General features: G+C 41.9%; 1 protein-coding gene across 1 annotated transcript; it reads right to left on the bottom strand.

Moving 5' to 3' along the window:
- Window positions 1-5074: 5074 nt before the first annotated feature.
- Window positions 5075-27124, bottom strand: tmem74b (transmembrane protein 74B). Its single transcript, XM_028810626.2, has 2 exons — window positions 26651-27124; window positions 5075-11233 (listed from the first exon to the last, which is right to left on the bottom strand). Exon 2 carries the CDS (start codon window positions 11164-11166, stop codon window positions 10486-10488), a length of 681 nt encoding a protein of 226 aa, XP_028666459.1. The 5' UTR covers window positions 11167-11233; window positions 26651-27124; the 3' UTR covers window positions 5075-10485.
- Window positions 27125-27907: the final 783 nt, after the last annotated feature.

Raw genomic sequence — 27907 nt, 5'->3', positions numbered from 1 at the left:
CTTTAAGCCAACAAATCGGTCAGAAGAATTAATTCAAGAAACACCACTGAGGCTCCTTTATACCAAGAGCAATATGGCTGAATAATGCCATAGTGGGACTGGGACTGTTCTTTTTATCTTTTACTAGGTCTGAAGTTTTCTTCTCTTTTTTTTAACTCTTCTGTGTATTTCAGGGTTTCTTATTGTTACTTGTTATAATATTTCTTGAGCTTCTGTGAAAAGATAACTGTCCTTCTTATAGCATTTAGTGCATTTCTAATTGTCTGTCTATCTATTATGGCTTGTCAAGTTTTGATATGTTAGTTTCTTTTATCATCTCTTCACATATTATGTCCAGATATATACAGAACATTGTGTAATTGTATTTCAAAAAATATTTTCTAACTGAACAAACAACTTGTTAAACTCATTGTGTTGTGCTTTATAGCCGAGCCATTATGTGCAGAGAAGATCCTGTGGCTGAAGAAGGACCATCCATTAATTTCTGAGCCCACTTTATCGAGCACAGGTCAATCGGGACGAGTTCTAGTCAGGTCCAATAATCTACTCTCAGAGATTTTTTGGTCACACTTCTTATTAAGAGTGGTGAAGTGTTTACCAAAGTATTAACTACATCACTTGAAACTCTCATTAGTGTCCTTACTGCCAAGTTGTATGAAGATGCTTGATGGGCTAAACCTAACCAATGTAGCAGTGTGAGTCTTATACAGGGGTGGGTAAAAGTAGGATTACAGTGGTTCATGTGACGAAAAGATATGCAGGTTATGATTATTACAATAGCTTTATTGACACAATAGTTTTAAGAAGAAGAAGACAAATAATTCAAATCTTCTTTGATGAAACGCTACCACGGCTGTCTGTGGCAGTCCAGGATTTTAAATCACCTGTAGCTCGCAAACCATTTGAACTACTGACCTGAAATTTGGTACGCATATACTACGTGACATCTACTATCCGCTTTTTGGATGATGATTGACCTCTAAGGTTATTCCTCTTTTTCTTTTTCTTTTATTTTATTGTAGAATCAACTCTCGGCGGTGGCCATGCGGCACGTGTACAGGCGCCGTTCTCATCACTACCCCCATCGCCGTCACTTCCCCTACCTCTTCATATCTTAAATCATTCTTGAGGCAGATTGAAAACTTAAGTCCCAGCTTAAATGAAAAATTAAGTAAAATGTACTAAGTAATTGCAACACAACCACTGACTTAATCAGTTTTAACTCGAAAACGAAAGAAGAGAAGAAGCGGGCTGCTAGGGTGGAGAAAAGAAGATCTGCTCAGGAAACAGCAAGCACATCAACCTCTGAGCAAATGAATGCTAAAGAGATACAGAGAAAGAGGACGAATACTAGGAATGCTCAAGTCAAGTGGATTCGTGCAGTGCGCCGTTACTGGTAATCAATAATACAGGTAAGTCAATCTAGCTAACTGGTAACTCTAAATCAGCCTGGTGTGAGTGAAGGTACTTAGTGATGGACATTTCCATGGATTGGATTCTGCTTCATGACCAGTGATGCCAGAATAGGCTCTGATACTCCATAGCTTTGTCATGGAAGTATATAACATTATTGTTCAAGCAACAGGCAGGTGTCTCAGAATTCGGATACACTATGTTGATTTATTTTTCTTGGAAACAGTAGATATCTGTTGTCAGAGTCATCTGGGACATGCGAAGCAGCAGTGCCACCGTACCACCCTAAGAGTCGTCCGTAGTAAACTAATGCTGACGCAATACACATACTGCAGGAATCCAAGTAACTCTGACAGAAATGCTTGACTGTTAAGACTTAAGTGCCAGCTTAAGTGAAAAATTAAAGAAAACGTACTAAATAATTGCAACACAAACACTGACTTAATTAGTTTTAACGCGAAAAGACGCTGACGAGAGAAGAGAAGAAGCGGGCCGCTAGGGTGGAGAAAAGAAGATCTGCTCAGGAAACAGCAAGCACATCAACCTCTGAGAGAAGAAATGATAAACGCACAGAGAAAGAGAATGAAAACTCGGAATGATCAAGTCAGGTGTATTCACTGCATGTTATCGTGCAGTGTGCTGTTACTGGTAAATAAATAATGGAAGAATAAACTCTTGTGTTTCACGTACTCACAGCCTATTTTTGCCCACCTCTGTATAATTAGTAACTACTATGAGACTGTGATTTATGCTTAAAACAGCTGTGCCACCATATATCATTTATTTATCTATTTGCATATTTTACACTTTGATTTAGCCACATTTACGCACTTACATCCCCAGTATAAGCTATAATTCTTTTATATGAGACTGCAGAACAAGGCCTATTTGAAAAGCAAACATTCAGGGAAAAAACACTAGAAAACAAGATTGGTCTGAAGGCCAGAATATTGCAAGTACTTAGAGGAAGACTGAAATAAAAGGGAGGTTTTGGATGTTGTATAGGTTACTGGACTGATATTATAAATACAATCTGAATAAAGTGATTAAAAGGGATGAGCTCCAATGTGGGATACCTACCGGGTCTTCACGAGTAACATATGAATTTTGTCTTGTTGACAGCGGTCTGCCCATTCAGCCTTTTTTTCCTGAGCTTCAGACAAGACGCCTGCTGCTGCTGCTGCTCCTACTGTAGCATTAAGAACTCAGCTAAGTGTTTCTTTGATCTTCTCTCTCTATTGTTTGCATGATTTGTCCTCCACAGCAGTGGTCGCCAACTCTGGTCCTGGAGGACCACCGTGGCTGCAGCTTTTCATTCTAACCCTTTTCTTAATGAGTGACCTGTTTTTGCTGCTATAATTAACTTCTGTTGAACTAATTTTAATTGACTTGCGCTTGAAGACTCAGACCCCTTAATTGTTTCTTTTTCTTTAATTAGCAGCCAAACAATCATGAGATACAAAATGAGCCAAAACAACTGGTGTCCATCATACAATATCTGAAAATAAAGAAAGATGAAGGTACAGGAATGTCGATCTGCTCAGGTCCACTAGAAGCCCTTAGAAAAGAGAAAATCAACAATTTTCAGAAATGTCTGCTAATGCACCACGAGAGCAGCAACAAGCCACGGAATTAAAGAGCGGGTTTAATTAACGGAAACACTCGTCACCTAATTAAGCAGCTGGTTGGAGTGAAGTTGGTTGGAGTTTGAGGCCCTGACTTAGTTGGTCTTCTGTTGGCTCACACACTTCACATTTCATTTCTGTTTGGGTGCCATTTAAGGAAAGAAATGAAGCAATTCAGAGGAACGATGGAGAAATTCAGAGGAACAAATCTTAAGAAAGCAATTCAATTAAAATGAATTCAAAAGAAGTTAATTGGCAGCACAAGCAGGGTACTCAATTAAAAAGAGTTAGAATGAAAACCTGCAGCCATGGAGCTCCTCCAGGACTGGAGTTGGTGACCCCTGCTCCACAGCCTATTCTAGATGTGCCCAGGTGGGTCTGGACTGGCTTTGGGGTTGAAATAGAAGAGCCCGTTTTTGTGCCCCTATTTTAAAAAATGCCGCTCTTACAGGCAAAGTGTGTTTCTGAGTAAGGCAGCAAATTTGAATTGATTTTTGTAAAGTTATTAAAATGAAATTCAAAGATTAACAATTAACTGTGGGCCCACAGACATTATCTTTTATTTAATCACTGGTAATAAATATCCAAAGCATTGGTTCCATGGGTAAAGTGCACACTGATAATGTGAATACAGTGAAGTTGTGATACAGCAATAGGTGACTAATTTTAAATCAATAATTGTGCAGTGTGAAAGTGCAGGCTTCAGTCGGGAGCGGGTGGGTGTGCAAATGTGCTTCACTCCAGAGACGTATGGGGGTGCTTGGCTGACATGCGAGTGCGAGTGTCAGTCAGGTGCCGCATTAATTCCTCTGGGAGAGCGTCACGTTCACACCCGCGCCCCATTAGGAGTGTCGGTATAAGAGAAACCTGCATGGGACAGAAAAAGGACGGAGAAACGAATGAAAAGGAAAAGATGGACGAAGGTTAAGAAAGGGATGGAGAGAAAGGCAGGAATGGGAGAGAGCTGGTGAGGAAGAAAGAGAAGAAGCTGACAGCCTGGGGGGGAGAAAGAGCCCCTTTTGGGGACCATGTGGTCAATGCCCAGGGGCTGGAGAAGGCAACTCCAGCTGAGTGATCAGGAAGCCAGAGTAACCCGTTGGCGCGATAAGTCCGGGGAGGCTCCCCTGACGGGGACACGGATGGCTGCCATTGTAAGAAGAGGTTTGAATTGCTGCTGGGACCTGTAGAAGGTGGACGGCTGTGACTGTCAGTTGAGGGTCTCCTCCTTCTGCAAGGTCCAGACAGGATAAGGGTAGGATTAATGGGTTGCACCCATGACAAAAGGATCTTAAAGGATAGTTTCTTGCCTGGGAGTTTTAACCTCATGTTCTAAAGGAATGTTTATTGACTTGTTTTTAACCTCCACGGAACACCTCATTTTACTGGATTATTTATTTATTGAACTTGTAGCACAACACTATTTATTTGGACACTGATTGTTAGACTGCAAATAAAAGCACTCTTCACATTTTGCACCTACCCCTTGCTAGGTGCATGTGTCCTCATTTACTTGGTCACTTTATCAACGGTAGCGGGTTCAAGAGGCTACCAAACAGGACTGTGAGCATGGAGCCAACCTACGCCATCACAGGAGTATGATGAAGTCCATCAGTCTTTGTACTGAACTTGAGCCTGGACCTGCTCCAATGAGGCCATTTTCAAGTCTATGAAATGACACCCAGGAGGCAGCAGATAAGCACAGGACAGACGGACAGGTTTTTAGCACTGCACCCAGTGTCCATGATCCCAGTTCAGGCTGACAGAACAAGGACACACCATAACTTCTGAAGGACTGCGAAGTGATCCTGCTTTTAAGTGACCGTCAGTGTCAACAGCTTTGGTTAACGACGATATGAGCCGATCATTTACAGGCTGAGGTAGAGCACCCTTACCTTCAAACCTGGAAGAAAGAGGTTTGGCCAAAAGTATACCCAGAAAAAGGTGAATACAGTGATCTTCTTTATTTTCCCTTTTGTCTCCTAAGCAAGGCCATTATTTCAATGAAACAAACAAATAAATTGAGACCACCATGAGAAAAACATAAAAGCATATTTAATAAGTATAATTACATGGAAGGAAAACAGAGTAGACAAATGGATGAAGAAGCACGGATGGGAAATGGGTTGCTATTAACTCTCGAAATGTAAATCCCAACATCAAAAGTTACTACAGAAAAACACGTGCACTTATCATATAAAAACCGAAGCGCGCGCGCACACACACACACACACACATACGCTCACCGGCGTACACAATCATATTTTGATGGTTTTATCTGCCTCCAGAGACGCAGATGTCATTTTGCAGACAACTGGCAGATTGCAGAAGCTTAACAGCCTTGATTTCACCGAAAGATAGGCACTCCAGTGTGAAGCCATGAAAGACGATTACCTCGAGAGTCTGCGGTACGCTTGGTGTGCATGCCCTGTGTCGTGTGTATATATATATGGCGGAGTGAGTGAGGAGCAGAGCTTGTGCTACTTGTTTCCCTCAATGGGCACTTTCTGTTAAATTAATTTTGATACAGAACTTGCTAGATATTAACGTTTGGGGGGGCTACTCAATTGTTTTCTCTTTGTTAACAGAGGGAGGTGGTATGTCTGTTGATTCACCTTGCAATCCAACTTATCTCCTTTAGCTTGTAAATGAAACGTTGTCAGAGACATGGTGCGCTTCCTAGCAATTATTCCTGTAGAAATCCTTTGATTTGTGTAACAGTGACGGGCAAACGTTTACCCGGAACTTTACAGCATCTACTCTAAGTAGTGACTGAGAACACAAAAATCTGTGTGGAAGTGACATGCAACTGTCCACCTCTTGTAAAAATAAAGGGTTCCGAACAAAGTCGTGCTGTTAAAGTTTACCGTGATAAGAAGAAGTGCTCCTCAGACTCGGGATTCTTCAAAAGGCTTTCCTCCTTCACTCTCAGCCCACATTCTGTGTGTCAGTCGTGAGAAATGTATTGGGTGAAAAGGAAGCATGGCCACTTGATTTCTGTGCCAGCCACACTCACAGTCGCTGCCATGCGTCCGGTCTATTAACAAAGTTCAAACTTCTATAAAACAGTCTTATTCCTCATTGCTTTCAAATTTAGGAGGAAGTTACAAAGAAAGTTATCCGGTGATATAATGAAACCAAGAATCTGTTGTTGTTTGTCTGTTTTGTGTTATACAGCTGGGCAGATTTCCCCATTTTTTACCAGCCAGCAGAGGGCACCACAGAGCAGCCATACTTACTGTAGCAGTTCACTATTGTCCGTATGTCGGTGCTCACAGTGTCAGTTTTGTTTAAAGTTGTCTACTTTGTGAAACTGAACAGCTTATATAAGCATTTGTAATGAAAGGGAGGTATCATCAGTATATGAAATGTGTCTTCTGTAACAGGTTTGCTTAGCATTGCTTCTTCCAAAATGTTTCTTTTTTTTTACACATTTCAAAAAAAACATTCTGTATCTGATATAACAGTTGACCAGTGTCCATTCTCACATCTGGATATGCCTTCTAATAATATATTCGGTATAAATATGACTGTGCTAAGGCTCTTTCTAACGTCAGAGTTTTCTTAATTCGATGTCTAAAGAGAGGTCTTCATCTAGCAAGTAGCCTTCTGATTGTCGTGATTTTTTTCTTTTTTAATATGTTTTCCTTGACCTCAAAAAAAATAATTTAAGCTATGTTACAGATGTTTTAGAGCTCAAGGAATCATTACCGAACATGAATGTACAGTATGTTGTGCACTTGCTGGTTTGTTAAAGTCTCTAGTGATATTGTTGTGTATTATTTTGGTCCCTAGTTATGAAATCTTTTCTGTCTTTTTGACCATATCTGTGCACTTTACGTTTTCATGCGTATTTTGGTTCTTGACCCTCTGATTATGAGTTTCGCTACGCACATTAAGCTTGTGTTCTCAAATCTCAATTGCCGAGTGGTTGCGCTTGGCTGGTTTCTACTTTCCTTTACTCTTGATTGTGTTTCTTTTTTAAACTGCTGCCACCTCTGCAGTCAGTACACTTACTTTGAACCAAGAGGTCAATGCTTGAGAGAGACTGGAGCCCAAAGGGCATCATGCCAGGGAGAGTTACCAAGACTGAAGTCTATTGAGACCACTGTCTTATCTTTCTCAACTGTAAGGGCCGGGATATACTTGATGCTACATGACGCGTACGCATGCGGATGCTGCTGCTGCTTTGTAAAGCAGAGTACTGACTATACTTGCGTGTGTACTTTATGTAAATCTGGAAGATTCCACCAGGTGGCACTGTGAGGCGCTGTTGCAAAGGTACAAAAAAAAAGAAGGCAACAGCGACACAGAAGATGGTATGTCCATCCATCCATCCATTATCCAACCCGCTATATCCTAACTACAGGGTCACGGGGCTCCACTGGAGTCAATCCCAGCCAACACAGGGCGCAAGGCAGGAAACAAATCCCGAGCAGGGTGCCAGCCCACCGCAGGAGATGGTATGTGAGACCTTGAAATGTATTGCGTCATTACTATGGGGATATGCAATGTTTGTATTGCTATGCAAGAAATGAATGACAAAAAGCACCATGAAAAAGTTCACATGTCAGCATTTAAATGTGATGATTTGCTTCACCGCATTAAACCATTCATCAAACATCGAAGCAGGCACATTGATTCTGTTGGAGCTGCAATGCGACTTGCCGCTCCATTGCGTTATCTTGCAATGGCTGAATCCCCACTAGTTTTCTTGAAAATTTTCCAATTTGTGTGGACATATCTATCTTAACTCTTTCAGGGTGGATGTCGACTTTTGTCAAAGTTCAGGGGTAGAGGATGGTAATCCGCTGTAAGCTGTGACAAAACTCGCCGTTCTGTTTTAGTTCGACTCTCTTTAAAGGTAGCTTTGTTGATTTGATTTGGTGATTTCCTGCGCGTGCCGGGGTAGTGAAGAGTAAACAACCCCTCAAAAGGCAAAATACCAAAGCGAATGTGCAAAACGAAATACTCTGTGGAATACGTTTTGCGTATCGTGTCGCTGAGTGGGACTCTGAGTTGTTGGATTTTGACGTAAGTGATCTGTAGATCGGAAATGAAAAGTGAGGGGCCAGCATACACTGATCGTGGTGCTGAACATGTCCGTGTAGCTAATGCCCCTACGCCAACGTTCACCTGGGAGGACTGCCTCTTACGATGACAAGAGGTACAAGATTGCATCACACTGCGACTGCTACTGCTGTGCGTATTCCTGCTGGTCATAGAGCTGCCCCTGTGCAGCTGCTGCCACCAGAGATGCCGAATGGGCACAGACAGCAGCCATGGGGTGTGGCAAAAAACGCTTTACGCTGACTTATGTGTGAAACCATTGCTTTGTATGCTTTTCAGAAAACTGGAAAAAATATTCAGCCCTCAAAGAGTTCAATTTGCGTCCATTTCATCTTGCACATTTCCACATCCACTTGCAAAGAGCTGGCAATTTGATGCCAGCTGTTCTGACAGCCATATTTGTCACTATGGAGATGTTGATAGTAAACAGCGATGTTGCTGTCACATACCCAAACTTGAATACAAACCCCACCCAAATGTTTGCTGGTACTGCAATGTTGCGATGAAGCGCTCAAAAGAGCGCCCGGAATGTGTAGCAGCCATGATGTGTGTGTTGAAGCGTTCTGAGCATCAAGTATATACCGGCCCTAAGAATCCATACTTACCAAAGCAAATCTTCTGAGTGATGCCATAGGGGAATCATTTTTGTTTCCCAAAAGAACCATCCATGTGAATGATCCAGAAAGAAACTTCATTTAGTTAGATCCACAACAGATTCCATAAATAACCGTGAAACAGATGATAAGGGAAAGTGAATTTAAGACTAAAGCCAGGAAGTGTCTCTTTATGTAAAACGTTGTGAGAATCTGGAAGTTGGAGCAGAAACCTTGACAACCTTTAAATGGAGCCTGGATGAGACATTGGGGCAGCTTAGTTCTTACCTAAATGAAGGAGCTCGATGGACTGAATGGTCACTTCTCATTTGTTAAGTTTCTTGTGTTCCTATAACAGATTTGCAAATCCCAGTGGGGTTCCTGCTTTTAAAAGGACTGTTGCTGCATACAGTGCTACGGGCTAAGTTGGGATCTTCTCGATCTGTGAGTATCCGGCTAGGTCACCTACTATACATTACAGATTTCTGTTTTGTCCACATATTAGGAGCGTTTTACAAAGCCTAAAGAACACATTTCACGTGCAGAGAACCCTTCCCAGAATGTAATGGTTCTTTGTCAAGCGATGGTTCTACAAGGAACCACAAAGCCCAGTAAAATGTTATTAAAGAACCAGTATAGTTAACAGTGCATCATAACTCAATTTCATTTAAAATTTGAAACTAAAATTACATTAATTTTATGAGGAACAATCAAAACTTCTTTAGAATTTGCCAGATATTTATCAATGCTGTCCTCAGACAACTGAACGTGTCAATGTGTGGCTAACCTTCTGGACACCACAATATCTTTAAGTGATTACTTCAGATGAAGACCACTTTCTTTCTTGCTGGCTTTCCTTCTGTTATCTGGGCAGGTTGACGTTTGCTGACTATGATTTTTGCTTTCCTTATTTAGTTACCTTTGTCCTTTAAAAACTGGAGCAAAGAAGAATTCCACTTCCTTAAAAAGTCTCTACACACGCAGAGAGACCAATGAACTGACTGCTCGTTTCAAGTGTTGAACTTATTAGATAGCCGCATTAATTTTGTGTGACGTTCATATTTCATATATTTGAACTGTGCTCCCAGATTGTGAGTGTAAATGTTGGGTTCAAAAAGACGTCATCCTTATCGTACTTACAGTCTGGTCAAAATGACATCATTTATGTAACAACGTGCTTTTGTATTGCTGTGGTGATTGTCTTGTTCAAGTGTAGTCTGAAGCTGTCATCCTTCTTTAACCAGCATTCATGTACTGTACTGTATGTTCTCATGTTTGCCTCCATTTTCCCTTTTACTTTAGCTCACATTCCGCTAAAACATGATTAAAAAGATGGAAGATGAACTCACGCTGGCTCATCTGTTTAAAGCACATGTGCTGTCCACTTGTCGGAGAATTGCCTCTCAACGCTTCAGTGAAGTGAACTCAGTTCTTAGCTCTCTGGACAAGGTGTTTTAGGATTAACGAAGATGCCCTAGTTGAGGCCCACTGGTGCTTCTGAGTGGCATTGTGCTTTTCTTTTACACTGCAGAATGGCACTGAATGGACACAGGTGTCAGAATACAGCTGGTGTGTGTGTCTTATGTCAACTGCAGATAGCTAGTGTGTTCAGATATTCATTAGCTATAAAAGGGACGCCTTGCACGATTCTTCCTTGTTTCACCCATTTGATCTTTCCTTGTTCTGAAATACCCTGGAATCCCATTAGCTGACCCGCATGTACTATTCAACTACCATTCCCTTGAAGGATTTATAAAACATTCATTTTCCTTTGGCATAGGTGGGGCCTAACTGGCCTCCTCAACATCAGCTAAGGAGCCAGCTGGAGCCCCAGGGTTGCCATCCACCAGGGACTGCCTGCCGTCTGCCTCCATCTGTCTCATTTGCAGGTTAATTGAGCCGTAAGTCTTTCTGGGCCGCCTGGAAATGGTAAAGGTCCTCCGGCGATATAGCTCCCCTTTGCATATTGAAATCATCAACAGCACTGAAAGTAGCATCCCTCCCAAGGTGAGCAGGCCCAAACCAGCAATAATACATTTATCCAGGTGTGATCCAAGCTGCGCATAGTACATTTCCAACTTTTCCATCTCTCTGGCCGACACAAAGTCTGGATTGACTTTTGCTTCTCTAGGAATCGTGTAAGCTATGAGCACCAACAGAATCCCACTGACAAGGAACACCAGAGCAAAGACAAAGCCATAGTCCACGGAGTGGCCATCATGCTCTGCACAGTGGTCCTCCTCAGACCTCGGAGAGAGCTCCTCTCTGGTGCCACCGCACATCGGCTCCTGATGTGTCGGCTGCGCTGTGGTACTTGCGAAGGATGTCTCCTGCTCGTCGCTCTGAAAAGAGGCATTTTCAAAGCCACTGCTTGGTGCTGTCCTGGGTCCTGAAGCAGCAGGCTGGGAGGGACCGTGGTGACAACTGGCCGTGACACTTCTCAGTTCAAACACATTTGGAGACGCCATAGGGAAACAGTTAGCTCACTCGTCCCATATTAGGTTTGGCTTCTGCCCATCGCACCATCTGCTAAGCCTGAAGTGAAGAAAAAGAAACCCGACAGAATTTTAAAACATGCCGAAAAGGAAGGCTGTCGTGAGAAAGGTCTGACACAAAACTAACCAATGTCCAGGAGCAGGTCCAGACCGAACCTCTCTCTTATATCTGACATGACAAAGGGAAATAAAAAAATACTTGTACTTTATATGACTTTGAACACACTTCACGTAGAGCTTAGGAAAGAAAGTTAAAAATGTGCACAAGACAATACCTTTAGAAAACGTAAATAAACCATTAGCCTTGTGCCTGAACCGACATACATAATATTGAATTTTAGTTCCTTCATGTTATACATTGGTGATGATATTATAGCACAAGCAATTCTGAACCATGACCATGCAATTGGATTTTAATGAAAGCAATGTAATGTTTGAGAATATTTCTACTAGTAAACACACACTGTATATTGTTTGTTTTTCTCAGGTTTGATGCAAATAATGCGCCCAGTTTTAAGAATTAAGATTTAAGACCCAGGACACGCTGGAGAGATTATATCTGTCGGCTGGCCTGGAAACGCCTCCGTGTCTCCCCACAGGAGCTGGAGGAGACGGCAGAGAAAAGCGACGTCTGGGTGCCATTGATTAGACTGCTGCCCCCGTGACCTGGACCAGAAAATGACGTTCTTTGTTTTGTGTGCCGTATTTCTCTCTTTCTTCTGCTGAATGTCTCTTCTTTTATGACTGCTTTCTGATGATTTTTTTTTTCCCAATAATCATTGCTTCATGGTGTAACAGCCCATAATTAGTTCATTTACAGCATTGGCAGCTTTTGTACTTTGATTTGATTCCACTGGAGCTCTCCACTGGCAGAGTAAATGGCATAATGTTCTCCATCTTTAAGGGAGTATGCACAGAGATTAAATTACAAATAAGGTAAAACAGTTGTTTATTCATACTAGGGGGCTTCGACCCCTGCTCACCAACCCCTTTCCCCCCTTGCCAGCAGCCGTTTCTCCGAAACCCCTCTTAAACAGTGATACAATGGGAAACAAATTTTTCACTCCTCTTTGCTCGAGCAGCTGCTGGCGTGCTGCTGCTACCCTCACGTGTGATCTGCAATTCGCTCGCCTCCTCCTCCGCCAGCGGTAGGTGAAGAGGGTAGTGATGGGTCGTTCTTGAACGATTCGTTCATTTTGAACGAATCTTTAATGTGACTCGGGAAGAACGAGTCGTTTCGTGGGAGTGATTCGTTCAGTCGCGCATGCGCATTTGCGCAACTTTCTATAGTTTTTTCGAGTCGTTCGTTCATCACGTGACAGCCCCATAAGCTTAACCAACTCAGTCTGAGCCGGAAAGAGAATTGATTAGTTCATCTCTCGAGTCTTCGGGTTTGAGTCGTTTGTTCATCACGTGACAGCCCCATAAGCTTAACCTATGCAGTCTGAGCTGGAAAGAGAATTGATTAGTTCATTCCTCGAGTCTTTCGAGTCGTTCGTTCTTTTGTCACGTGACCACTTACCGGCTCAGTAGTAGCGAATCATAGACTAAAGACCCAGGTAAACAATGAATTAATATTTTCTGTTTCTTATAGCATTATAGTTTTGTCTTGTTTGTAGTGTGATCAACATTTGTGTAATCAGTAGATGTGTTAGGGAGGTAACAGGTAACATTTTAATTATATTTTGCTAAAATGAACGAAATGAACGAAATGACTTGAAAAAAGATTCATTCATTTTGCTGAACGAGACTCAGAGGTCCGAGTCGGTAAAATGATCCGAACTTCCCATCACTAGAAGAGGGGGGCTGAGCGCATCCCAAGGAGATGCGGCCGCTCCTCTGAAACCCCCTCTTAAACGGCGATACATTGGGAAACAAGTAACAGGTGTTTTTTTTCACCTCCTCTTTGCTCGATCAGCTGTTGGCTTGCTGCTGCTGCTGCCGTGCCACGTGATCTGCATCTCGTGCGAAGCTTCTAACGTTGAAAAGTCTGTACATCCCCTGAATATTCAATCTGTTTTCGCTGATCTGTTATTTCCCCGAGTAATATTTTCAGTTTATTCTGTACATCCCCTGAATATTCAATCTGTTTTCGCTGATCTGTTATTTCCCCAAGTAATATTTTCAGTTTATTGACTTGGCCGCTCCTCCGAAAACCCCCTCTTAAACGGTGATACATTGGGAAACAAGTAGCAGGTGTTATTTTTACTCTCATTTTTTGAGACTTTCAAATTTTCCTACTTCCATTATCTGTAACCTGCTCTGCACGTGTATCACTTGCAGATAGGTCTTGTGGCTGAGGGTTGTAAGTATGACGTGTCTTGTCCGTCTCGTGGGAAGTGAAAGTGTCTCTCTGTCTTGCTTCAAAAGATCACGTCTTGTCCCTGGGAAAAAGTCTCGTCTCGTCGCAAGGTTTTTTTTTTATAATAGAGAGATATTTATTATTTTTGTTTTATTCATTCACTTTTACCTGTTTTGGTGTTGCTCTATTTTTAATCTACGCTTTCCAGTGCACAAGGTGCATGAATAGGAAATATGTGGCAAGAAGGACAGGGGAGGCTGTTCCATCCATCCATCCATCCATTTTCCAACCCGCTGAATCCGAACACAGGGTCACGGGGGTCTGCTGGAGCCAATCCCAGCCAACACAGGGCACAAGGCAGGAACCAATCCCGGGCAGGGTGCCAACTATCTATCCGGCGCCGCCGTGAGTGGCAGCCTTTTCAGCAGCTCCGTGTATGATCAGTATGCTGCTGCTGAAGAATGTGAATTTCCCATTGGGATTAATAAAGTATCTATCTATCTATCTATCTATCTAACCCACCGCAGAGGGAGGCTGTTCTTATACTGTATATCATTATTACGATAAAGTGCCATTAAAATGTATTCACCCTTTCAAGAAATTCCACATGTTATTGAATTGCAGTGAAGTTAATTTGAATTTTTTGACACTGATCAATAAAAGATGCTTTAATGTCAGATTGAAACGGAACCCTGCAAAATGGTTTAAATTATTTACAAATTTAAAACACAAAATAATTGATCACATAAGGATTCATTCGCCCCCTTCATGCCAGTATTTAGTAGACACTCTTTTGGCAGCCATGACAGTTTGTGTGTACATCTCTATCAGCTTTGCACATGTGAGCGCTGCCATTTTTCAAACTGCTCAAGCTCTGTCAGAATGCATGGAGATCATGAATGAATAGCCATTGTCAAGTCCAGCCACAAAGTCTCAACTGGATTGAGATCTGGACTCTGACCTGGCCTCACCAGGGCATTAACATTGTTGTTTATAAGCCATTGTAGCTTTGGCTTTATGTTTGGGTTGTTGTCTTGCTGGAAGGCAACTCTTCTCTCAGGCTGCAGCTTTCTTGTAGACTGCGTCAGGTTTTCCTCCACGAGTTCTCTTTATTTTACTGCCTTCATTATACCCTCAAAAGCCTTCCAGGATCTACTGCAGAGGAGCATCCCGACAGAATGATGCTGTCACCACTGTGCTTTACAGTGGGGATGGTGAGTTTTTGATAATATGCAGTGTTCAACCATGGCATTTAGTCTGATGAACAAAAACTTCAATTTTGGTCTCATCCGAACATAAAACCTTCTCCCAACTGACTCCAAAGTCTGCTTTATATCAAACTCTAGACAAGATGTCATGTGCATTTTGACCATTTGCCACTCTCTCATAAGGCTGTGACTGCTAAAGTACCCTGGCAACAGTTTTGTTTCTGTACAAAAAAATGTTCAGTGACTTGGATATTTTCTTGTCACCATCCCCTGACTTGTTCCTTTCAATCACATTTTCATAGAGGTCCTTGGAATGTTCCCCTGTCTTCATTGTGTAGATTAGACCACCATACTGACTCACCCCAAGGTTATGGAAGAAGATGATCTGCTGTGGCGACCCCTAACGGGAGCAGCCAAAAGAAGAAGAAGCAGACTGACTCACCCCAAGCTGGACCTTCAGATAAGGTGCATTTAGACAGCAATCATCTAAAACCCCAGACAGGTGGTCACCATTTAACTACCATATATACATGCGAGGGCGGCACAGTGGTGCAGTGGTAGTGCTGCTGCCTCGCAGTAAGGAGACCTGGATTCACTTCCCGGGTCCTCCCTGCATGGAGTTTGCATGTTCTCCCTGTGTCTGTGTGGGTTTCCTCCCACAGTCCAAAGACATGCAGATTAGGTGGATTGGCGATTCTAAATTGGCCCTAGTGTGTGTTTGTGTGTGTCCTGTGGTGGGTTGGTGCCCTACCTGGGATTGGTTCCTGCCTTGTGCCCTGGGATTGGCTACAGCAGACCCCCGTGATCCTGTGTTCGGATTCAGCGGGTTGGAAAATGGATGGATGGATTAATATAGTCACGTTTAAGTTCTCCCGTGATAAGTTGGGACTTGATTTTACCATATAATTTCTGGTCTTTATATATAACACGCTACCGTGGCTGTTCGTTTGTCTGTCCAGGATTTTAAATCACCTGTAGCTCGCAAAGCATTTAAACTATTGACCTGAAATTTGGTACACATATACTCTGAGATGTCTACTATCTGTATTCAGGGTGATCATTGACTTCCAAGGTTATTCCGCTTTTTATTTTTATTTTATTTTATTGTAGAATCAACTCTCGGCAGCAGGGCGGCCATGCAATGTATGCGTACGGGCGCCGTTCTCATTCCCTACCACCTTCTCCTTCAATTCCCCTACCTCTTCATATCTTAAATCATTCTTCAGGCAGATTGAAGACTTAAGTGCCAGTTTAAGTGAAAAATTAAAGAAAATGTACTAAGTAACTGCAACACAAACACTGACTTAATCATTTTTAACGCGAAAAGATGGCAATGAAAGAAGAGAAGAAACGGGCCGCTAGGGTGGAGAAAAGAAGATCTGCTCAGGAAATAACAAGCGCGTCAACCTCTGAGCAAACGAATGCTAAACGTACAGAGAAAGAGTCTGAAAACTAGGAATGATCAAGTCAAGTGTACAGTGCATCCGGAAAGTATTCACAGCGCATCACTTTTTCCACATTTTGTTATGTTACAGCCTTATTCCAAAATGGATTAAATTAATTTTTTCCTCAGAATTCTACACACAACACCCCATAATGACATTGTAAAAAAAAATGTACTTGAGGTTTTTGCAAATTTATTAAAAATAAAAAAATTGAGAAAGCACATGTACATAAGTATTCACAGCCTTTGCCATGAAGCTCAAAATTGAGCTCATGTGCATCCTGTTTCCCCTGATCATCCTTGAGATGTTTCTACAGCTTAATTGGAGTCCACCTGTGGTAAATTCAGTTGACTGGACATGATTTGGAAAGGCACACACCTGTCTATATAAGGTCCCACAGTTGACAGTTCATGTCAGAGCACAAACCAAGCATGAAGTCAAAGGAATTGTCTGTAGACCTCCGAGACAGGATTGTCTCGAGGCACATGTCTGGGGAAGGTTACAGAAAAAGTCCTGCTGCTTTGAAGGTCCAAATGAGCACAGTGGCCTCCATCATCCGTAAGTGGAAGAAGTTTGAAACCACCAGGACTCTTCCTAGAGCTGGCCGGCCATCTAAACTGAGCGATCGGGGGAGAAGGGCCTTAGTCAGGGAGGTGACCAAGAACCCGATGGTCACTCTGTCAGAGCTCCAGAGGTCCTCTGTGGAGATAGGAGAACCTTCCAGAAGGACAACCATCTCTGCAGCAATCCACCAATCAGGCCTGTATGGTAGAGTGGCCAGACGGAAGCCACTCCTTAGTAAAAGGCACATGGCAGCCCGCCTGGAGTTTGCCAAAAGGCACCAGAAGGACTCTCAGACCATGAGAAAGAAAATTCTCTGGTCTGATGAGACAAAGATTGAACTCTTTGGTGTGAATGTCAGGCGTCACGTTCGGAGGAAACCAGGCACCACTCATCACCAGGCCAATACCATCCCTACAGTGAAGCATGGTGGTGGCAGCATCATGCTGTGGGGATGTTTTTCAGTGGCAGGAACTCAGAGACTAGTCGGGATAAAGAGAAAGATGACTGCAGCAATGTACAGAGACATCCTGGATGAAAACCTGCTCCAGAGAGCTTTTGACCTCAGACTGGGGCGACGGTTCATCTTTCAGCAGGACAACGACCCTAAGCACACAGCCAAGATATCAAAGGAGTGGCTTCAGGACAACTCTGTGAATGTCCTTGAGTGGCCCAGCCAGAGCCCAGACTTGAATCCGATTGAACATCTCTGGAGAGATCTTAAAATGGCTGTGCACCGATGCTTCCCATCCAACCTGATGGAGCTTGAGAGGTGCTGCAAAGAGGAATGGGCGAAACTGGCCAAGGATAGGTGTGCCAAGCTTGTGGCATCATATTCAAAAAGACTTGAGGCTGTAATTGCTGCCAAAGGGGCATCGACAAAGTATTGAGCAAAGGCTGTGAATACTTATGTACATGGGATTTCTCAGTTTTTTTATTTTTAATAAATTTGCAAAAACCTCAAGTAAACTTTTTTCATGTTGTCATTATGGGGTGTTGTGTGTAGAATTCTGAGGAAAAAAATGAATTTAATCCATTTTGAAATAAGGCTGTGACATATCAAAATGTGGAAAAAGTGATGCGCTGTGAATATTTTCTGGATGCACTGTATTTGTGCAGTGCACCGTTACTGTTAATCAATAATATAGGTAAGTCAATCTAGCTAGCTGGTAACTCTAAATTAGCCCGGTGTGAGTGAAGGTACTTAGTGATGGACATATCCATGGATTGGATTCTTCTTCATGACCAATAATGCCAGAATAGACTCTGATACTCCATAGCTTTGTCATGGAAGTATATAACATTATTGTTCAACAACAGGAATTTGAAGGTGTCTCAGAATTCGAATACATTATGTTGATTTATTTGTCTTGGAAACAGTAGATATCTGTTGTCAGGGTCATCTGGGACATGCGAAGCAGCACTGCCACCGTACCACCCTATGAGTCACCCATAGTAAACTAATGTTGACGCACCGTTACTGGCATTTTACAATGTCGGTCGTATAAGTCGAATGCAGAAAACTCCCGCTATTGGTCCAAAACATTATGCTATGCTAATGCCCACCTGCGAGAGTAACCACGGAGCACACTGCATTTATTCTGTATGTGGGTGCAGCAATGTACTGTATCAGCGTGTGCTCCTAACTTCTCTCTCTCTATATATATTGCGCCTATGTGACCACACGGTAATACCCAAACTATTCCGAAGCAACGTTTGCACTGATTTGTGTTTTTTGTATCTCACATCTTCAAATACCTTAATTGTAAGATCATCCCTTATCTACGATGGAGCGTTCGATTAGAAGAAAATATGAAGCTGGTTTTAATTTAAACATCATTGAAGTAGCGAAAGAAATTGGTAACTGCGCTGCTGCCTCAATATTCGATGTGTCTTGAGAAACTTATGCGAGATTAGAGGGAGCAAGAAGATGTAAATAATAAAAAATGTAAGTGTCACAATTTTGAATGGGCATATAAGTCGGGGTCTGATTTTATGATCGATTTTTCGGGTTTCCAGACCTGACTTATATGTGATTATATACGGTACTTCTGTGACTTCTAAAGCCAACTGGCTGCCCCAGTGATGATTTAGTCGTGTCATATTATGTGATCAATTATTTTCTGCTTTACTTTTGTTTTTAATTTTAGACCACTTTGTAGAAATCTATTTTCAGTCTGACATTAAAGATTCTTTTTTTGCAGATCAGTGTCCAAAACGTCTAATTCAATCCACTGTGATTCTACATTGTACAACAATAAAATGTGAAAACTTGCAAGGGGTACATTCTTTTTATATGCATTGTATATGGTTATTCATTGTTGTCTGCACTCAGTCACTAGTGTTCTGTCCAAGGGCTCATCAAGCTTTGTGCTGCCCACATAGGCTCTGAGTTGGATAAGCAGGTTGGAACCTGAATGAAAGGATCTGCTCAGGTTCTTAAAATGGACCAATGCCCTATTAACACTAGAATTACCAGAGCCTAGGAAAAAACTTGTAGATCCGTCCCACCTTAAATTGCTTCTCACCTCTCCGTCAGCGTCTTTCGTCCTGTAAATGTGTGGATAAGCAGCAAACAGCAAACAGCAAACAGCCTGATATCACATCCCCCCAATGCCACACAGTTTTCTCAGCTCAAGTCTGTTTACCTGCGTGTCACTTGCTTAGAGTTGTATAGAGTGAGAAGTCAAGCAAAATGACACCTTTTACAAATACTACAGTATATCATTATTTGGAACACTTGCATTTCATGTGTGTTCCGTGTCTACAACGATCTATGTAAATACATCGTTAAAACAGAAACATTTTTCATGTTTTAGTAATAATTGACAGAATGTAGACATGAAGTGTATAATGTGTGAAGCCTGAATTCCAAATATCAAAGAAACACTTTCAAAAAGGTACAAATATAACAGAACAAGTGCGTTTTTATTCAAAAATATAACTGCAGAAAAAGAACCCGCGTTAGGGTGCAACATTGACACACATTTACTACGCCTGCTTCAGTGGCACAATGGTATCAACTGTTGACTAGTAATCAAAACTTCACGGGTTCAATCCCTGACGAGTCTGTTTTGAGAAATGAGCTGCTTTTATTCTTATTATTTTAGACATAAAAACATACATTTCATTTCAGTCTGTAATAGCCGGTGTAAATGTATGATATGTGTAAAGGTTAGCTAAGTTTTTTTTTTTATTCAGTTTCATTCTCTCAGTCGCGTTCACAATACTACCTTGACCTGCCCCCCTCCCTCCCCCATCTGACACTGCTGTTTTCACATAAAGACACGCTATAGCTCTGCAGTGTACTTGTGACACTGTAGGAAGTAAGTAAATAAACCAAGGTAAATAAGTAAATAACATTCGATCTGGCTCTAATATACAAAGTATGGTGACGGCAGCTTCCACCTGCAGCTATAGACTCTTCAGTTCGCAAGTGACTCTCCACGCTAGTGTTTACATCTGGACAGTGTATGTGCCCTAAAAAGAAGTCTGACTGCATTCTCGTACCAATGCTTGCGAACTGAAGTGTCTGCATGCACTTTTCGTGGCATTACATGTGTATTTTTTGAGCATGCCCGTGTCGCTCAGACACAGGGAACTCTGCAGTGTACTTGTGACTTTACGCTGTAGGAAGTAAGTAACTAAATCCAAATAAATAACATTCAATCTGGCTCTTATGTACAAAGTACAGCGATGGCAGCTCCCGCAGTTTTATTCTCTCACTCACGTTCACGCTCCCACAACACTTTCCTGCTCCCCCAACCCCTAATCTGACTCTGTTTTTAGATAAAGACATGTACTTGACTTGACTAATGCCACGAAAAGTGCAGGCAGACACTTCAGTTCGCAAACATTGGTACGAGAATGCAGTCAGACTTCTTTTTAGGGCACATACACCGTCCAGATATAAACACTAGCATGGAGAGTCGCTTGCGAACTGAAGAGTCTATAGCTGCAGGTGGAAGCTGCCGTCGCCGTACTTTGTATATAAGAGCCAGATCGAATGTTATTTACTTATTTACCTTGGTTTATTTACTTACTTCCTACAGTGTCACAAGTACACTGCAGAGTTATAGTTTGTCTTTATGTGAAAACAGCAGTGTCAGATGAGGGGGGGGGGGGGGGTAGGGTAGGATCGTGAATGCGACTGAGAGAATGAAACGGAATAAAAAAAAAAAAAAAAAAGCTAACCTTTACAAGTATCATACATTTACACCGGCTCTTACAGACTGAAATCAAATGTACGTTTTTATTCTAAAATAGTAAGAATAAAAGCAGCTCACTTCTCAAAAAAGACTCGTCGGGGATCGAAACCGTGAAGTTTTGATTACCACTCAACAGTTGATACCATTGCGCGCCACTGAAGCAGTTGTAGTAAATGCATGTCAATGTCGCACCCTAATGCGGGTTCTTTTTCTGCAGTTAAATTTTTGAATACAAGCGCACTTGTTCTGTTATATTTGAACCTTTTGTGAAAGTGTTTCACTGATATTTGGAATTCAGGCTTCACACATTATACACTTCATGTCTACATTTTGTCAATTATTACTAAAACATGAAAAACGTTTCTGTTTTAACGATGTGTTTCCATAGATAGTTGTAGACACGGAACGTACATGAAATGCAAGTGTTCCAAATAACAATATAGTATTTATAAAAGGTGTTATTTTGCTTGACTTCTCACTTTATACAACTCCAAGCAACTAACACGCAGGTAAACAGACTTGAGCTGAGAAAACTGTGAGGCGGTGGCGGATGTGATATCAGGCTGCTTGCTGTTTGCTGCTTGTCCACACATTTACAGGACAATAGGCGCTGATGGAGAGGTGAGAAGCAATTTAAGGTGGGACAGATCTATGAGGTTTTTCGTAGGCTCTGGTAATTCTAGTGTTAAAGGTTGGTGCCTACATTGTGCCCAAACTTGCTGGGACAGGCTATTAGATTAAGCAGCATTATTAACGGATGGATGGATTATTCAGCATGAAAGCCTAGTTTGAAAGTATATATTCATCTGAACCTGCTCTGTAGATACCTTCTGTCCTGGTTTTAAACAGTTTCTCACAATATTTGAGTCTGAGTGCATGGTGAGGAAAGGCATCACTTTGGTGAATATGTTAGCGTAGAGAAGCCCCTCTTACCATTTCGTTTCCAAGTATTGCATTTCATCCCACATCAATAGTCCCGCACATGTACATAGGCAGGCAGTGTGATGTAGTGGTTAAGAATTGGGACCTCAAGTAGCGGGTTCAGATCCCCCTACTGACACTGTGTGACCACGAGCAAGTCACTAGATCTGCCTGTGCTCCAGTTGGAAAGCAACAAAAGAAGAGTAACCAATTGTATCATACATGTTGTAAGTTGCCTTGGATAAAGGAGTCAGCCAAATAAGTGAATTTAGATAATCTAAGTCAATCTAGCTAATAATATTTTTATACAGTATATAATACGCTGTTTGTTTATCTGTTCAGGATTTTAAATCACCTGTGGCTCGCAAACTGTTTGAACTATTGACCTGAAATTTGCTACACATACTGTATACTATGTGATATCTACTGTGCGCTTTCCGGGTGATGATTGACCTCCAAGGTTATTCCTCTTTTTATTTTTATTTTATTGTAGAATCAACTCTCGGTGGCGACCATCAGGGCGGCCGTGCGGCGTTCTCATCACTACCACCTTCACCGTTACTTCCCCTACCTCTTCATATCTTAAATTATTCTTGAGGCAGTTTGAAGACTTAAGTGCCAGCTTAAGTGAAAAATTAAGGAAAATGTACTAAGTAATTGCAATACAAACACTGACTTAATCAGTTTAAATGCGAAAAGATGCTGACGAAAGAAGAGAAGAAGCTGGCCACTAGGGTGGAGAAAATAAGAGCTGCTCAGGAAGCAGCAAGCGCATCAGCATCTGAGCAAATGAATGCTAAACATTCAGAGAAAGAGGATGAAAATTGTGAATGATCAAGTCAAGTGTATTCATGCAGTACACATTAGATAGATAGATAGATAGATAGATAGATAGATAGATAGATAGATAGATAGATAGATAGATAGATAGATAGATAGATAGATAGATAGATAGATAGATAGATAGATAGATAGATACTTTATTAATCCCAATGGGAAATTCACAAATTCACATTACTGTTAATCAATAATACAGGTAAGTCAATCTTGCTGACTGGTAACTCTAAATTAGCCCGGTGTGAGTGAAGGTACTTCATGTTGTCATTATGGGGTGTTGTGTGTAGAATTCTGAGGAAAAAAATGAATTTAATCCATTTTGAAATAAGGCTGTAACATAACAAAATGTGGAAAAAGTGGTGCGCTGTGAATATTTTCCGGATGCACTGTATTTGTGCAGTGCACCGTTACTGGTAATTAATAATACAGGTAAGTCAATCTTGCTGACTGGTAACTCTAAATTAGCCCGGTGTGAGTGAAGGTACTTAGTGATGGACATATCCATGAATTGGATTCTGCTTTATGACCAATGATGCCAGAATAGACTCTGATACTCCATAGCCTTTGTCATGGAAGTATATAAAATTATTGTTCAACAACAGGAATTTGCAGGTCTCTCAGAATTCAGATACACTATGTTGATGTACATTTATTGGAAACAGTAGATATCTGTTGTCAGAGTCATCTGGGACATGTGAAGCAGCAGTGCCACCGTACCACCCTAACAGTCATCCATAGTAAACTAATGCTGACGCAATACACATACTGCAGGTATCGAAGTAACTCTGATAGAAATGCTTGACTGTTAACTAGTCAAGGTGAAGCTGTTATCATGGACATCTTAGCAGGCTAATATGTAAATAGAACATTCCAACCTGCCGCCTGGCTATAATCTTGCTATCAACAGTGAATTTGACTCAGTTCTGTTATAGGTGACCAAGTGTAAGGACATAAATGTTTTTAACAGTAGTGTATTGTAAACAAAATTATCTCCGCGACATGATAGAGATATAAGTGCTCCTGTTTCCTCCCACAGTCCAAAGACATGCTGGTTAGGAGAACTGGTAATGCTAAACTGATTTTGTGTGTTCACCCTGCGATGGACCGGCGTCCTCTCCAGGTGCTGTTCCTGCCTTGACTCCAATGCTTGCTGGGATAGGTTCCACCTGCTTCGCATTCCTGCCCTGGACAAGTTGGTTAGGAGGATGGATGAATACATTCTCCAATGAACTTCTACAAAAAGTTTGGAATTTAATGTAGTTTGCACAATATAATTTTAGTAGCTGTACCCAGTGGCTGTGCCCACATAGTAATGAAACAGGACAAACTTTATAAATCAATAGGCATTGGCACTATATCTGATCGTGTTCAGCTCTGACGGGAGAGTGTTCCCCATGTGGGGAGAAAAGCACATGGCTGTGATAACTCTGGCAATCAGCAACTACCAACTAAAACACACGTAGCTCTGATCTCTCTCTCAAAAATGTCAAATGTTAATCCTTAACAATCTGTAGATGATGAAGTCTGTTGAACAAACAGGTATCACTAGCTAAGCGGAGGTAAGGTGCATTCCAACACGTGGCGAGATGTAGACCAACTCGAACAGAGGCTGGCGAGTGAATGAGGAAGGCCCCGTCCCCCTACTCTTGGCCCACAGCCACTCTCTTGGATTTGAATAAATACATCAGTACCGCAAGTGAACTATGGTACTTAGCGTGATGAGAGAAGTTGCAAAATCAACCGGAAAGTTCAAGCAAATTATACAAAACAACCAGATCTAAGTCTGTTAAGTAATGCTCTCATGAAAAGTGGACAGACATACGGACAGAACGTGCTTGGACCACAAAATTTTTAAAACTGTTTCTTAGTTAGCACCTATGGGCCAAGGATAACCTACATGAGTCCCAAGTCCTCATAGTTCGGGAGATTTCGTGATGAGTGAGTCAGTCGTATTTGGCTTTTATATGTATAGAGATTACACAGCCACGCTTGAAGCTCTGCTTTCTAAGCAGCTGTAGGGTTTTGGAAAGAAATGCAGTCACACATGTAACTTTTTAAACGATGGATGTTTCCAGAAGCCACAATGCACTATTTAATATTTTTACTCATATATTTATAGCATTACTTAATTGCGTGTGAACAATATATATGTGCATACTGTTCAGAAATCAATATGTGTACACATAGATTATGGTTATCAATGTGGAAAAAAATTCTTAATGTGTATTTACCTGACCCCTGTATTCAAAGGAACCTACCAGACTATGATACTTGACAATTGGTTTTAATCCACTTTAATAAAAGGGTGTCTGTGTATCCGTCCAGTTGCTCTGTTTCTGTCATTCCAACAGATGGCACACCACAAACATTTTTTGGCAATATAATGCATTGCAGTTATCATTCCAACAAACATTAACGCTGCTTTTACAAACCCCACACCATAAGGCACATAGCAGAGACATATGCATTTCATTTTTAATTCCAACAGGTGGTACATCACAAAGATTAACACTACTTTTACGAACGCCATACCAAAAGGCATATCCATCACATGGTGCACGACAAACATTAATTTAGATTTCATCGCAACATAGGCAGCACAGCTAGCACGATATATGATGTTACTTTACAACTGAAGCACATGGGAGTTAAGTGAAGTTCGAGCCGGGGCATGAACAAACACAAACCACTGCTTGATGCACAACACCACACTGCCTGCCTAATTTCCTTTGAGCCATTTTTTATTTAGTGTTTTGGAATATCGTTCCTTCATTTTATTATTAGGTTGTACTTGTATTTCTCATTTCTTTCTAAATAAGCCAGGTGATGTCTCATGAGCCTATGGTGTTATTGCTTTATTGAATGGATTAGTGTGTTTATATGTAGCCAGATTTTATTGTGGTTGTTGCCGGTGTTCACCTCGCTTTTTCAGGAGTGTTGCTATGGCTCAACTCCACGGTTACACTTCCATGTGAAGCTCTAGAGTGAAAGTGTCTGCACTTTGGGAATTGTGGGCCTCTGCCGATCAGCCCACATCACTGTTACCAAGGGGGGCAGAGCGGAGCTGGGTGGGGTGGCATGCAAAGGAAAAATCATTTTTGAGAAATGAAAAATAATTATGTTGACCTTGAATGACTGTATTAGAAAACAGTATTGGGTGTAATGTGAGCAACAAGGCTGCCATCGCTATTTAAACTGTAATTTAAAAAATCACGTTTGCGATCAGTCACTGATACTCGTGTACCTGCTGAAAGTCTTTAAACAAATTCTGATTTAGCCGTTATATACTGTATATAAAAAACTACTGTAGAAACATAGACGTTATATTCTGTGAAACGGTCAAATAAAACATCTCTCCCGTTGTGTGGTGGTTAGAGACATCTACAGAGAACTGTGTGCAATGAGACGATCCGAATCTGTGCAATTCAGTTCCTATTATGACACACGTCATTAATAAATACATATTTTGGCGTGCAAATCAGATCTTTATCAAACCTTCCATACATCCGTCCATTACCGAACCCGCCTTAGCTTATCCAGGCCGGGGTCGCGGCCACCAGCAGCCTAAATCCTCATGCGCCCGAAGTTTCGAGAGGTTCGCCTTATTGAAGAGGAGCTCCGGTGCTGTGACCTTCATGAGATGCACGGGATGGACGCGGCGCGGGTGTACTTCAGATTCATCTGGTCATTTAAAAGGTGCACGAGTACAATGACAAGAGAGCACTAAGCATAACAACACGAAACGCGTTGGGGATTGCTTGAATAATAACGGTGATGATGACGCCGTGGTGAAAACAAAAGCAGCATCGGTAACATCACTAATGAAAATTGATCTAGCAAGCAACGTTTGAGCCCACAGCGGCACCATCGTCAGCCATAAGGAGCGCAGCAAGGCGCCGTTGTGTTGTGACGCGCACGAGGTGGCCCCGGGTCGCTGCCAGCTGTACCCCCTCACCCTCCCCGTCCCACAAGTACCTGCAAGCCGCCGTGCTAGTCGCGTGCTGTCAGGTCACCCGCTCCCTCCTCTCTGCAAGCCTCGTGTGCTTTCGTGGTCCTCAGCTCGCGCTGCGATGCCTCTCCTCCGGGACTAGCATCCTTTCCCATCCCACTCTCTTCTCTTTCTCTTCTCTTTCTCTTCTTATTTTTTTGTCCCTTTTCACCGCAGGCCCTTGTCACGGCCCGCAGATGCGTGCGCTCTCCCTCAGAAGTGCAGCTCGGAGTCGCCTTACACCCATTAATGTACCAAAGATGTCTGGAAAACAAACTGCCACATTCCGCCGATCTTTTTCGGCACTTTTTGGCGCATGCTGGCTTCAGCCGCAAGAGCTTCTGGTATCAGTCAGCAAGAAGTGGAGCTTGGAGGGATGTCACCAGTTAAGGAAAAAAAACGCATCTTTTGCAAAGCAAATACGAAAAGCGCCTGTTTTTTTTTCCCTCAAACCCATCTTTTGGGACATTTGGTTTAACGTGGAAAGAACACTGCCATCTAGAGGCCACGAGGCGCCATTGAAAAAAGTGAATTGACAGAGCAGTGCCCATCGAGCGCCACTCGTTAAGGTTCCGCCGGCAGCGTGCAGCACCAGAGCGGCTTAGTGCTGAAAGTCGTGAGATGTCGGGAAGGACACTTCATTGAGGTTATGGGGCCGTGTCAGTCAGGGCGAGGGGTGTTCCGACGTGGTCATTAAAAACAGAAATAACAGACAAGTGACGGAGAAGAAGAAACTGCAGGTGCGTCGGACGATAGTGGGGCAGGTTATCTGTCGTTTTTCCTTCTCACTTAATAATACAATCGAACAAACATTTGAACACAGTCTTTCTTTCTTTCTTTCTTTCTTTCTTTCTTTCTTTCTTTCTTTCTTTCTTTCTTTCTTTCTTTCTTTTCAACTGACAGCACACAACAACTAGGTAGGTGCCTTTTCCAGGAATAAGTAAATAAAAAAAGGTAATAACTGTTTATGCTTGGCATGTCAGTCTTCCATTTTCAGTGCTTCTTTTCACTGGATTGTCTCATCAGGAGGAAAAAAAAATCTACACAGCCTAGAAATCTAGATGTCACGAAATAGGATAGCTAACCATATCTTAAATATATGACACTTTACTGGGTTGTGTGGTTAACCATCACCTGATAAAGGACCGTTTTATTCTATAAAATAATATATAGCGGGCTAACTAGCAGGATACAAATTTAAGAAGTTTGATAAATTAATCAACAGAGGCATAATGTCATGGTCC

This window comes from Erpetoichthys calabaricus, chromosome 10 (genome assembly GCF_900747795.2).
Source record: "Erpetoichthys calabaricus chromosome 10, fErpCal1.3, whole genome shotgun sequence".
Taxonomy (NCBI): domain Eukaryota; kingdom Metazoa; phylum Chordata; class Cladistia; order Polypteriformes; family Polypteridae; genus Erpetoichthys; species Erpetoichthys calabaricus.
This window is presented reverse-complemented; position numbering and strand designations above follow the sequence as displayed.

Bases quoted from the DNA above. Each gene is read 5' to 3' on its own strand.
- tmem74b (XM_028810626.2), bottom strand. From the start codon at position 11,166: ATGGCGTCTCCAAATGTGTTTGAACTGAGAAGTGTCACGGCCAGTTGT.